Source organism: Wyeomyia smithii, chromosome 3 (assembly GCF_029784165.1).
Source record: "Wyeomyia smithii strain HCP4-BCI-WySm-NY-G18 chromosome 3, ASM2978416v1, whole genome shotgun sequence".
NCBI lineage: Eukaryota > Metazoa > Arthropoda > Insecta > Diptera > Culicidae > Wyeomyia > Wyeomyia smithii.
Window position 1 is genome coordinate 217633180 of NC_073696.1, and position 14249 is coordinate 217647428.

At 36.1% G+C, this 14249-nt stretch overlaps 1 protein-coding gene across 2 annotated transcripts in view; it reads left to right on the forward strand.

Annotated features, from left to right (window-relative positions):
- LOC129732346 (uncharacterized) overlaps positions 1–14249 on the forward strand; it is a 273336-nt gene that overhangs the window by 237726 nt on the left and 21361 nt on the right. For both annotated transcript variants that reach the window (XR_008729244.1, XM_055693154.1), the window contains exons 10-15: positions 3491–4076; positions 4190–4366; positions 4426–4790; positions 4882–4974; positions 9858–10035; positions 10148–10159. Coding sequence is in view for 1 of the 2 variants with exons in the window: in XM_055693154.1 (XP_055549129.1) it covers positions 3491–4076; positions 4190–4366; positions 4426–4790; positions 4882–4974; positions 9858–10035; positions 10148–10159 (1411 nt within the window). In the remaining variant the exon portion in view is untranslated. The remainder of the gene's footprint in view (positions 1–3490; positions 4077–4189; positions 4367–4425; positions 4791–4881; positions 4975–9857; positions 10036–10147; positions 10160–14249) is intronic.

Sequence of the window (14249 nt, forward strand, 5' to 3'; positions counted from 1 at the left end):
GCCCAGCAAATTGAACGCGTGCAGCTGCCAGGAGGTCTTTGTCCGAGGGTAGTGGTTGTTTTGGCATTTCAGCAATTTTCTTTGAGTTGCAGGCGAAATGGTTTATTCCGTGTTTATAGGTGTTACTTATGCTGATAGGGTTTGAGTTTTCCTGCTGACGTTTGCGTTGCTGCATACGTTTACGAGCGGCCTTTTCTGCTTGCTTTTCCTGCATGCGTCTTTTACGCTGTCTGGCGTCATATTCAGTCCAGTCGCGCTTCCATACTTTTTTATTGCCAATTAGGCGCCAGCCTGATGTGAAATTTGGAGTACGGTGTTCTTCTGAGTCCGATTCTGGAAGTGGCAACGAAAGGCGAAGTTCTTCAGCCAGACTGGGATGATTGTCTGTTTTTGGCTGGAGTGAATTCGATTCTTTGAGCGCTTTTAATTCATTAATTAGTTCCTGCGCCGTTGTACTGCAGTTTGTTTTCTTATTTTGTATAGCTTCTAATTGGTGTTCCATATTGTCAATTTTTGATTCTATATTAGTAAATGCTTTTTCCAGGTGCTGTTGTATGTTCTTTGTGTGCTGCCGGTTTTCTTTGCTAATGTCCGATATGTCCGATATGGAGTCATGGCCAAGTTCGCCGAACAGCGTCGAAATGCGATTTATGGTTTTTGCCGACGCATTGTTTGTGTTAATATTTACTTTTTTAATTTCCGTCTTCAATTCAGAAAGCAGTGTATTGATACTGTCCAGTGTGTCGTGCGTTACAGTCAGGTTAGGAAGTTGACTGATTATTGAATGATTTGATTTGATTTGTGATTCAATACTTTCTGTTAAAATTTTCTGGTGCTGGATGAGCTTCTTCAGTTGGAGTTGGTCCATGAACTGTTCCTGGCATTCTATGCATAAGGGCAGCATGAATGAACGCAGTAGTTCTTCTTGGTTTCTACGGGTTCCTACGCAGGCAGCGTGGAAGTGCCTTTTGCATATTCCTTCGCATTTCCACAGGAAACGGTTGTCGGTCGAAGTACAGTTGGTTATGCCACACTTTTCCATAGCACTGATTAAAAATTGTTACGCGGCGAGTACGAATTGTCGAGAAAAGGTTAGATACACGCGGTAGCGCGACGGTCAAAGATTGTTTATAAATAAATAAATTGTTGCTTACGTGCACTCGCGACGCCGTCAAGGTGTAAAAAAAAAAAAATAAAAATACAAGTTAAATTGCGGAGCGAAATGAAAACGCGTCCGCGCCCGATGACTGTTCGTGGCGATTTTACCCTTCTTTTCACACGCTTACTGCTCAACCATGCCAAGCCTCGTTCCTGCTACCAAATATCGCCAATTATAATTCCCTGGAGAAGTTTCGTTGTGCATCCTTCTGGCCAGTTTTATTGATAAGTGGGAATTATTTTTGCTAGGAGAAAGTCACACCAAGATTTTATAGAATTCTGTTTGAAAAGAGGGAAACCGACAGGGGGAGCTTGAGAATAAACATATTGCTTAAGTCCTTGTTGACATAGGATGGCCTGATTCTACTAAGATTCGAACCCACGATCATCCGTTTGACAAAGCGGGCTCTGTAACTTTGCAGCTATGCAGGTCCCTTAATCCGTCATAGTTTATTATTTTAATTCTTCTTTCAGTATACTTTTTCCTGTAAATAAATTATAGATGAACTTTTTCCTGAGAGTTATTCCCATTGAACAAGTAGATTTCGAGTTATTAAAAATTCTCAAAAAGTTCCTTTCAATGAAACAAGAATGAATAAATAATAACAAGAGCTAATTTCATACCAATCACAAACAATCGAGACTGATTTCCTGCATTTAGAGATAGAATAGCTTTTTAAAGCTATTTTAACCGAGAACTTTGATATTTTGTTCTGTTTTTAAAATAATAAATAAATAAAATAATCTAGATCGGGAGTAGATTGAATGTTTCAGTCCGTATAAAACTTTGGAATATTTGAATTTTACAACACTGTTCTCAATTTCCGGGAATTTCGTGCAAGCTTGTCAATTGTGTAAGCTTCAAATATTTCTTAACCTGTTTTTTAGTATAAATAAACTTAAAAACATACCTAAATAAATTGCAGTTTTTTATGAAGAATTTTAAGAAGAATTTGGTTCACTTGCATCGTTGCAGAAACATCGAAATTTCTAAGGCTACTCAAAATCAGTCATTAGTTAAATATTATCTTGTAGAGACCGCTTCAATAAGCGAGTAGTTATGTATGCGAAACTCTCTAGAAACAGCTCATTTGGAATTTTTAAATCATCCACTGAAAGCCCATGCGAAGGTGATAGGTGGACTTCAGTTCTGTGACTAAATAAAATAACCGAATTTGTAGGAAAATGTACCGGATATGATCGTTAGGTAAGTAGGAGTGGAACAAATGTTAGAAATTCTTGGTCAATGGTCATTCATGATTATTTTTTCAAAATAAACTTCTGCAAAGCCTTGTGAAGAAATTTATGTTTGTCAAAGTCAGAAATGCACAATTGCTGTTTATTCGGCACAAATTATTCATTTGAAAATCTTAAAATATTGAATCCAACCTGCAAGTGCAGTTACATCTTAGCTTTCAGCAACAGTGCACTTGTGCCAAAAAGCATACATGCACTCACTCTGGTAGTTCTCTCTACTAACCGGGCTGGCAGTAACTAGAATCCAGTAGAGTGCATTAAGTACAGACCGTTATAGGTGGGGTTTTTTCATCTCGTTTTTTTTTTTTCTTGTTGTAACTGGGAAAAAATCACTCCAAAATGCTTTCAACTGCAGACGAAATAAATCTGCTTCCGACTCGCTCCGATATGATGCCATATAATTTCGCCAGTTGGCATCGTCATCAAAAGCACTCATCACTGCGGCACTGTGCTTGACTGAGCTCGGGACCACCGGAAATGACCCCCGGGCATATTAAAGAGGAATCTAGAGAAACACTCAGTGTGGGGACTGGTGTGCCAGCGGCCAGTTGCAGTACTAGCATTAATCAGTTGGCTACCTCTAATGCGCTGTGTTTCATATATTTTTGAGAACAACTTTTATTGAACGCACAAAATCGATGTAACTTACCACTGTAGTTTATCATCACCATTCCGAATCGGGTTCAAATGGTAATTATAACTTCATGGCACAGAATGGTTTGCCAGTCAGAAAACATACACTCGCTTTAAAAGTCCAATATTCAGTTGGTTCGCTTTAAATTTATGCTTGACAAAACAAACTCGGACTGCTTCCAAAGTTTAGAATCACATATCATTCAGTTTTCAAAACACTTGCCAGAAAGTTTGATTCTACTACTAATCTTGTTTAACCCACCCAATTATTAATTATTAATTATTAATTATTAATATAAATACCGTAATATATCACGCGAAAACGGTGTACCTACATTTTTACTATTCGCAATATAAAGAATGTTACGAACTAAACACTAAAGAGAGCACCTAATTAGGACATAATTCAAAAGCCATTTGCTCGTCTCTCCTCCGGTTGCAGGTTGGCTCAACGAACCGACCCGCACTGCTCTGGTTTACGAGCACTGTTCGCGTGGCTCACTGCAGGATGTGCTCGTAATGGACGAAATCAAACTGGACTGGTCCTTTCGGCTTAGTTTACTAACGGATTTGGTGCGAGGGATGCGCTACCTTCACGGGTCGCCAGTTCGGGTGCACGGATCACTGTCGTCCCGTAACTGCGTGGTGGACGCTCGATGGGTGCTTAAAATCACCGACTACGGAATGCCGAGCTTCTACGATGCGCAAGGTATTACGCCTCCGCCCAAAAGTGCCAAAGATTTGCTCTGGACCGCACCGGAAGCCTTACGGGGCACCAAGGGCTACTCGAAATACGGCTCGCAGGCCGCTGATGTGTACGCTTTCGGGATCATTATGCAGGAGGTGGTAGTGCGAGGCGAACCGTACTGCATGCTGTCACTTTCGCCCGAGGAAATTATAGCGAAAATCAAAAAACCACCTCCACTGATACGTCCGTCCGTGTCGAAAGGTGCTGCCCCACCGGAGGCCATCAACATAATGCGACAGTGTTGGGCAGAGAGTCCCGAAATGAGACCGGATTTCGTAACGTAAGAATGATTAGCTTTATCTCATTTACTTAATTCCGTTCGCTTCTGCAGGAAACCGTAATTAATATTCGATTTTTTTTTTCACGATTTTCTTTTCTTTTCCTACCGTACAGGATTTGCGAACGTTTTAAGCAATTAAACCACGGTAGAAAAGTTAACTTTGTAGATACGATGTTTCAAATGCTTGAGAAGTACTCCAACAACCTGGAGGAGCTGATACGAGAACGAACCGAACAACTCGACATGGAACGCAAAAAGACTGAACAACTGCTGAATAGGATGCTACCCAGGTGAGCCACTCAAAATAGCAAAAAATCTTACGCATATCACATATTCCATCATTACCCAGCTCTGTGGCTGATCGGCTAAAATTGGGTCTCGCCGTTGAACCGGAGGAGTTTTCCGAGGTCACTATCTATTTCAGTGATATCGTCGGATTCACAACCATCGCAGCCCACTGCACACCGGTTCAAGTGGTGGACCTTCTGAACGACTTGTATACCTGTTTCGATGCCACAATTAATGCCTATAATGTGTATAAAGTGGAAACAATCGGCGATGCGTACATGGTTGTGGGTGGGCTACCGGTTCGAACGCCGGACCATGCCGAACAAATCGCCACGATGGCCCTCGACTTGTTGCACCAGAGTGGCAACTTTAAGGTACGTCATCTGCCGGGAGTTCCACTGCAACTGAGGATAGGATTGCACACAGGTAAGAAGACTTTCCACTATCACGTTTGAAAGTGCTGTTTTGTTTTTTCCTTCTAAAATCACGGGAATATTTGTTTGCCGGCCTTCAACAGGTCCATGCTGTGCCGGTGTCGTCGGACTGACAATGCCCCGATACTGTCTGTTTGGCGACACAGTTAACACGGCTTCCCGCATGGAATCAACAGGTACGGTGGACGTTTCGTTCGCCCCGTTTCATCATCATCATTCCAACCTTCTCGGAAGCGATGTTTGTGTTTGCGAAAGCGTTACTGCGAAAAACACAAACGTTGCTCCGGAAGCATTGCACATTGCTCACTCCGTTCGTCATCCAGGCTTCATTAATCATTCATAGGCCATTATCATTGACCACATGTACCTACGGACGGTAGCAAAAAGTCAACCTCGTTTGCGGTTCAATCTATCAGTTCCGGCTTCAGCACCACCGGAGGTCGATGTTGCAGGTCCGTGTTTCCGTGTCGATATGCCAGTTCAATCGGAAACAAGTCTCTGCAAGCAAGCAGCAGTGTGATCAATCATCGCAGACATAATTCCTAGTCCAAGAGATAACCCAGTTTCGTCCAGACCGATTGCGATCTAATTGTGTCGAATATTAAACGCGAGCGCTGAGATTTTCTTTCTGGGTAGTAGAATCATTATAGATCATGGTTTTGATAGTTATCGAGAGCAACAAAGCTATTCACGGAATTCGAAAAAGTCGATGATATCACGTTAAATTATCCTAGCATATTACCGTCTGTTTGACGCCATCCAAGCGAGCAGTTTATTTTTCCTTTGAAATGAATACAAAAGAACGGAGCTAAATCCCCCGCGAATCGATAAGAGCACAAAGAGGTTCCATCACATGCAATTATAAGGAAACGAACGTTGTGTTTGTGTTTCTCCTCATCTGTGAGCAACATATTAGTGTACAATTTTTTTTTTTTATTATTTCTGAGAAAAATTAAAAAATTAAACAATCAACTCGGTCGGACTCGATTTTCCGAAGTTTTGAAAAACATATCGCTCCGGATAATCGAACCTTCCGGATAATCGAGCCATTTTTTTATTTAAATTTTTAATATCAGTCATCTAGAACAGTGAGTTTTCTATCATAATAAATTGTATACAATGCATGTGCCGACGAAAAAATTAAAAATTGTCTTTAGACTGTTTGTCGGCGTTTGTTATACATATAGGTATACGTAATAATAAATGATGTTATATTGATTATCTCGAAGATGTAAAAATAAACACTCATGTTTTTTCCCTTTCTTGAGCAACCTATAACGACCTAGATGCTCGATATGGACTACTTTGCGGATTTCAAGTCGTTATTAATTTCGCTTGATGAGTTTTGGTTCAATAATCCGAGAGTATCCGGACAACAACCGGGACAGGCCTGCTTGTGGTTCTAAGTACTGCATTGTTCATGGCCATTATATTACAGAAATATGTTCCTACTATAATTCCGAAACCGGTTTACCAATAGCGGTTGTCCTTATTGGCAACAAAAAACCATAATACCTTGATTTTGGAGGTTATTGAGTAAAAATACTCATGATAATCGAACCATTTTCTCCAGATAATCGAGTCTCCGGTTAATCGAGTCCGACTTGTATTCGAAGAATAAGTTTTACCATTGTTAGTTTCATAAATTTTCGACAATTTTACATTTTGACATTTCGGAGTTTGAAAATGTTGACAATTTCACATATTGATATTTTGACATTCTGATACTTTTGACATGTTGACGTTTTGACACCTTCGACATTTTGACACTTTCGACATTTTGACTCTCTTGATATTTCGACACTTTTGACATTTAACATTTTGACACTTGACATTTTTAACATTTTTACACTTTTGACATTACGACACTTTTGACATTTTGGCACTTTTGACATATTGACACTTTCGACATTTTGACACTTTCGACATTTCGACACTTTTTACAATTTGACACTTTTGACATTTTGGCACTTTTGACATATGGTCACTTTCGACATCTTGACAGTTTTGACATTTTGGCGTTTTAAGATTTTGACATTTCAACCGCAGTAAATCGGGTGTAACGATGACTGCCACTAAAAGCTTTTATACCGTAGAAATAAAATTTATCGTAAACACTGCTCCGTCAAGCCAACGTAAATGAGCTAGAAAAATAAGCAATGTTATAAAAATTTGACATTCTGATATTTTAATATTTTGATATTTGGATATTTTGATATTTTGATATTTTGACATTTTGACATTTGGATATTTTGACATTTTACATTTTGATTTTTTGAAATTTTGACATTTTGACAGTTTGACATTTTGACAGTTTGATATTTTGACCGTTTGACATTTTGTCAGTTTGACAGTTTGACATTTTCACAGTTTGACATTTCGACAGTTTGACATTTTGACATTTTGACATTTTGACATTTTGACATTTTGACATTTTGACATTTTGACATTTTGACATTTTGACATTTTGACATTTTGACATTTTGACATTTTGACATTTTGACATTTTGACATTTTGACATTTTGACATTTTGACATTTTGACATTTTGACATTTTGACATTTTGACATTTTGACATTTTGACATTTTGACATTTTGACATTTTGACATTTTGACATTTTGACAGTTTGACATTTTGACAGTTTGACATTTTGACGGTATAACATTTTAACAGATTGACATTTTTACATTTTGATATTTTGACATTTTGACGTTCTGACATTTTAATATTTTGACAGTTCAACCCCAGTAAATCGGGTGTAACGATGACTGCCTTGAACAAGTTTGTTTTTATCCCGTAAAAATAAAAATATTGTAAACACTGCTCCGTCAAGCTAACAGATATGACCTAGAAAAATGAACAATGATGAAACATTTTGATTTTTGACAGTAGGCAGTTACAGTTTGACATAATGATAGTTTGATGTTTTGACATTTTCACATTTTGATATCCTGACGTTCCAAATTTTGACATCTTGACATCCTGACATATATAGAAACAAATTACATATTTTGTTTTATGACTTTTCAAGTTTAGTAAAGTAGGCAATGTATGTAAATTAACGAGGATGCGAAAAGAACTTAGAAAAAACTTCAGACGGGATGACATTTTGACACTTTGACATTCTGACATTTTAATATTTCAATAGATTGTCATTTCAATATTTTGACATTTTAACATTTTAAAATTTTAATATATTTGCATTTTGACAGTTTTACATTTTGCGATTCTGACATTTTATTATTTCAAAGTTATGGCAGATTGACACTTTTGAAATTTTGACGCTTTTGACCTTTAACACTTCTGACGTTCTGACGCGTTTGACATTTTGATGCTCTTTCGACGCTATTGGAATTTTAACGCCTTTGATATTTCGACGCTTTTTATATTTTGACGCTCTCAATATTTTGATATTGACATTTGACGCTTTTGACATTTTGATATTTTGTCATTTTAACCTATCAGCATTCTAAGATTTCTATATTTTTACATTAGTAACATTTACAGCATTTCAGACATTTGTATTATATTTGGAATTATTAAAACCACATCGAATGTTGACTATTTTCTATTTGAATGAAATTTTTTACAAGTTTTTAAAAATTTTATGCCCGAATTTATGCATCTTGATATTTGACTTATTTATATATTTCAATTCTTTTGACATTTTGGCAATCCGACATTTTAACAGTGTTACATTTTGACATTTTGACATTTGGTTTTTCTTTTCTTTGATAGACTGCGTCTTTAAAATTCGTTTATTGATAATCGAACATTTAAAATGACAAACAGACAGCTAGTGTTAAATTATAAGTCTTGTCATTTGAAAAAGTTGTCAAGAGATTCTGCCATTTTTATTAGCCATCACGAAATGGTTTCACGCAACTGCCGTCTGTGGCGAAAATGTTTTCTGCAGACACCAATAAACACCCTAATCTTGACACTGGCTGAACTCCGTTTAGTTGTCTAGCACAAAAGAAAAGAGCTAATTACTTTTGTATTGTCCTGTATATATTGATTTAGGCTGCCGTTTAATCACACAACACAATCGACCTAATTAACTGTATATGACCTTACACCATAAAGAGTATTTTTCTACAATCTGCTGATGCTTTATGTAAGACACGTATTTCAAAAAACTTTTCTCGATTTCCTATTGATGATACCGATTTCGCTTTCATGGCTCTGTCAGCCTTTTGTATGCTTACTCACATAGGCTTTTACATGGTAAATAAGGGAAATATCCAGTGAAAACAGATAAACAAACCAATCAACAATGTTTACTCCTAGCAGTCATAGAAGTGCACAAATTATAGCGTGTAACTCAAATAGAAAAAAAAATATTATTGAACTTATAAACCAAGAAAACGCTGCTCTTATATTATGTATTATGACTTATATTCACTGCAGAGGACGAATCTAGAATTATGAAATTAATTCCAAACTCCCTTTGTGCATCGCGTGAGAGCACTAACTTGAGCTAGTCACGCTGAAAGATGAGTAGGACGTTTTGTTATATCGTTTGCATCAATAACTTTGACTAGCATCCAGCCAGTGTTATTATGGAAGTTCAGCTCCCTAAACTGTGCATTGACCGTGGCTGGTGTTATGTGATATTCAAGAAAGATTTTGTAGACAATGCGGTTAGCTGACCTTCATTGACACTTTAGTCACCGAGGTGAATTACATTGTACGCTACAAGCGGTGCACATACATTTATACTGGAGGAGACTCACGTGTCAAAAGCTGTTTACACTTGGTGGCTTAATCTGCGCGACTTAACCGCAATAATATTTCAGTTACATTTAATCGTATCAGCCTCTGTCAATCTTCTACCAGTTTCCAACACCACCATCGAACGCTACTGGTAACCACCATCAGACATTACATTCAGATATCAAATTTCCCATGCTCGCCCGGTCATTATATCATCTGTCATCTCATCAGTGTTTACTCTGCATACGGTTCCCATTCCACATCGTGATGCGTTAATTATTCTGCCTGACCACATTACTTCTTCCCGTCTCTGTACCTCCTACTCAATTGCGACTCCACCAGGCTCCTCGTGGCGTATCCACATGTCCCAGCAGACGTGCGATTTGCTGGAGCAAGCCGGCGGCTATGTAATCGAGCCCCGCGGACCGATCGAGATCAAAGGAAAGGGCAAGATGCACACCTACTGGCTACTGGGGAAGAAGGGCTTCGACAAACTGCTACCAACGCCACCACCGATCGGGTAAGTTTCCGACTGCCATTGCAAGTGTACGAAGTGAGTGGCAGCACGATGCAAGTATAAACATTTATAATTTACGAGTTTATTTTACAATGTTTTGCTGCACACCGAACAGGGAATCGCACGGGTAAGTAAACCGGCATTCAATCGTTTTCGTCTCCATTAGTTTCAAGCAAAATGATCCGGAATGTCGTGAATAGCTTCCTCAGAAAATAATTGGCGTTCATAAACCACGTGGTCATTCTGTTCAATTATTCTACACTTCTTACCCTTAACTTCTTCATGGCCATCCATGGTTTTTTGGTCAAACTAAACCAAAAACCAAATTTTATTGTTGGTAACAAATCACAGATAGTTGATAGATTTTTCACACAATCACAGCGCTTATTCGCTGATTCGGACATTATCGAGAATCGGAACGCTCCACTGTGTATAATTTACGATATTTTCTTTGATGCAGTATTTTACATCGAGAGTTACAAGATAAAGATACTTATAGAGAAGTCACAGTTGAAACTTTTTATATTTCAAATGACAAGAATTATATTTACAACTGAAACCTTGAAACTGGTGACTTGAAATTCAAAAGAAATCAGATTATATATTTATTCTTATGGGGGAGCTGACGGCTTTGATTCACTCCTCTAACTTTATTTCACTTAAAAACAGAATGAAATTTTCCTTACCCTATATTCAAAATTTTTTCGTCCGCATGAATGAAACACATTTTTTTTAAACTCAACATCTTTGCTTTCCATTCAAAAACAAATTTCTACTCCACGAAACACATCTTAGACACTAACGATTTACGTTTTTTTGCATATAAAATAGTTTGCCCTCAAAATACGCTAGTTTTGCTGCAGTAATGGATACAAATTCAAATACTTTGAACACTCATTGCTTCTCGGAGCTTCGGAAGAAATACTTAAATTACACGAAGACAAAGTCAGGCCTTTTCCAAAATCTCGGTCTGTACAGACATTGTGACACATTTTTAATTTTTCTACTAAAATGGCTTGGCAATGTCCAATAACTACAACTCGCATCAAGCCAGTTTTTCCTTGCACAGAAAAATTACATTTTTTAATCCAAACTGTAGTATAAGAGTAAACTTGAAGGATTTCCTTTCCTTTCTACAACAGAGAATAAATATACATAAAACAGAATTGACGTTTAGAGCTGGTAGAATTCGGTTGTCATAAAAATAAAATTCTCGGGTTTGGGTAGGGTACAAGTTTAAAAAATGTTAAACCCGACCATCTCTGACCCTGAGAGTGTGTTCAATCACTTAAAACACTGGGACTGAACTAATGCGATTGGTCAGCTATAGCGCCAATTCCAATAGTGTTCCTAAATAGTTTGTCTGATTTAGCATGATTTATTTATTGACTAGAGGAGTGCCAAATAGTAAACTAGAGGAGTGCCAAATGTTGCAACACTTAGAACATCAAACTAAAAATAATAATGCAATAAAATTAAATATATATATATATATATATATATATATATATATATATATATATATATATATATATATATATATATATATATATATATATATATATATATATATATATACGTAACAAAACATAACCTACGTATGTACCAAAATATTACCTAAAATGTGGTGACAAATTGCTCAACTTGTAATGAATAATGTGTCAATCGATCTTTCCGCAATTGCAACACTTGGAACATCAAACTAAAAATAATAATGCAATAACATTAAACAATATAAGAAAATGAGACATTTATTTGCAATGCATTTGCTCCCTTTACGGTGAAAAAAGCAGCACTGTTCCACTCGAACCTGCATACCAGTTTTCATGCAAGCCTTCATGTGGGAAGCAAATGACGCTTCTTTTGATTGTCACTTTTTATGTATAAAGTACAATTTTAAAAGTAACAAAAAGATCACTTCTAAACTAGCTTCTATATGTGCACTGTACTTATATCGTTTTTCGACTAAAAAAGGGGAAAAATGTCACAAAATTTTGAAACATTGGTTGCAGTGACGAAAATACCCAACACGGGAAAAAATATCTCTAGCGTCATTCACATTAGACGAGCAAACATTCTCTTCGACCGAAAAAAACTTTTACACACTGAATTGTGACTAGGAACTCTTTGGGTTTTTGGATTATTTTTTTACGGTACTCGACTAATTTTTGAAATAAAAACATATCATTCACATAATAAAGTGAACAGAACACAATTAACCCTTTAACGGGCCGAGGCGAAAAAAATGTGATTAAGTTTTATTGTTTATTTCTGATCACTAATCATAGCTCGTAATTATGAAGCAGAAAAAAACGAAAGTTGTTGGTGGCAATATAGTTGCCACTGCCTTATAAAGGGTTAATCACTAACATTTCAATTCGGTTCGAGGTTCAAAAAATCAAGTTGGATTCGGAGTCAAGAATCACCTAATGAGAAACAGTTCCAGGTTAGGTTTGGGTAAAACAAAAGGAAATCCAGGTGTGGGCTAGAGCTAATGTATTGCAAGTAACAATAAATATGCGACAATAATAGTACAAACAGAGACGTTCTTCAGAATTTTAAAAAAATTGTAACTTTTTTTAGTTTGACAAAATTTGAAATAATTCGCTTTGAATTGAAGTTAATAATTAATCGATCTTTAAAAAAAAATAATAAACTGTATTTTAAAACACAATACCTAACTGGGCGAAAATCATGATATAAGCCGTCATTAGCCGTTTCGACGAGTTGAAGACAAAGAAGACTCTATCGTTTGATACTCTTTCGGATTCCTTAGTAAATTTTACATAAAATGTTAAGATTTGAAGGAAGTAGGTTTTATTTTAGAAAGAAAAATTCAAATAATTAATATCACCAAATATATTAGAATCACTTTGAGTCACCATTGAACAGAAACTTTGCATTGCTTTTTTCAATAGAGACGCATTGTAGTTCAGTATTACTAAAGAATAAAAAAAATCTCTTTCTAAACAAAATTACCTCTTTCAAAACTTAATATTTTATGTAAAATTTCCTGAGGAACCCAAAAAATATTCTCTGTGACATTAAAGACAAAAAAATCTTATTTGAAATCTCATTTATGAAAAATTTCCTGAGGAATATAAAAATCAAACGTTAGATTCTTCTTGATCTTGAACTCTCCGAAACAGCAAAATACGGCTTGTATCATGATTGTTATTTAAAGTAACAATTTGTTATTTTTCCCTGAAAAGATCTTTAATTTAACGCCAAAAGTTTAGAAGTTACAAATTTTTTAAAATTTTAAAATAGATCGATTTTTCGGGTCACTCTTTCTTGAAACTTCTTTCGATGGAGATGCGTGGTAGTTTATGGATGAATTTTACAATAACTATGCGACTATGATGATACTAATAGAGTAGCTCTGAAAATCGACCATTCACAAAATTTTCAAAATTTTGTAACTTTTGAGTCGTTTGACCGATTTTAAAATTATTGGCGTTAAATGGAAGGTGATCAATGGTCAGGAAAAAATACCAAACTGTATTTTAAATGATCATAAATATGCAAAAATCATTTTGGAGAGACCTAGAACCTAGAAAACTCTATCGTTTTTAATGTTTTGGATTCCTTAGGAAATTTTACATGAAATATTAAGTTTTAAAAGATGTGATTTTGTTTGGAGGGAGATTTTTATTAATCTTCAGTAATACTACATGAATTCATAATGAATCACTCATGAACCACCATGCGTCTCCATTGAAGAGTAACTTTGCATAGCAGTAACTTTTTTTTCATTGGAGACGCATGGTGGTTCATGGATTATTTTTTAAATACTAGGAGACATTGAAGATGAAAAAATTTATCCCCAAAATAAAGATTTATGTAAAATTTCGTGAAGAATCCAAAAAAAATCAAACGTCGGGGACTCCTAGATCTTGAACTCCCCGAAACGGCAAAATATGGCTTGTATCATGATGTTCGCATAATTATTGTTATTTAAAGTACAATTTGGAATTTTTCTTGGGAGCATTTTGAAGATTAGTGTTTTTGTGCATGATCAGAAAAATTAATTGAATAACACTCATTTTTTATTTGTTATAAATTTGTGAAAAATGAATCGTGAAAAGCATATTTCATTGAGCAAAAATTTTTGGAGAAATGATTTTTTGAATCTTTAATATCTTTGCAAAAATATTTCACCCATGATCCACTGAAAAGGAACTTTACGTTGCAATAACTTTTTTCAATAGAGACGC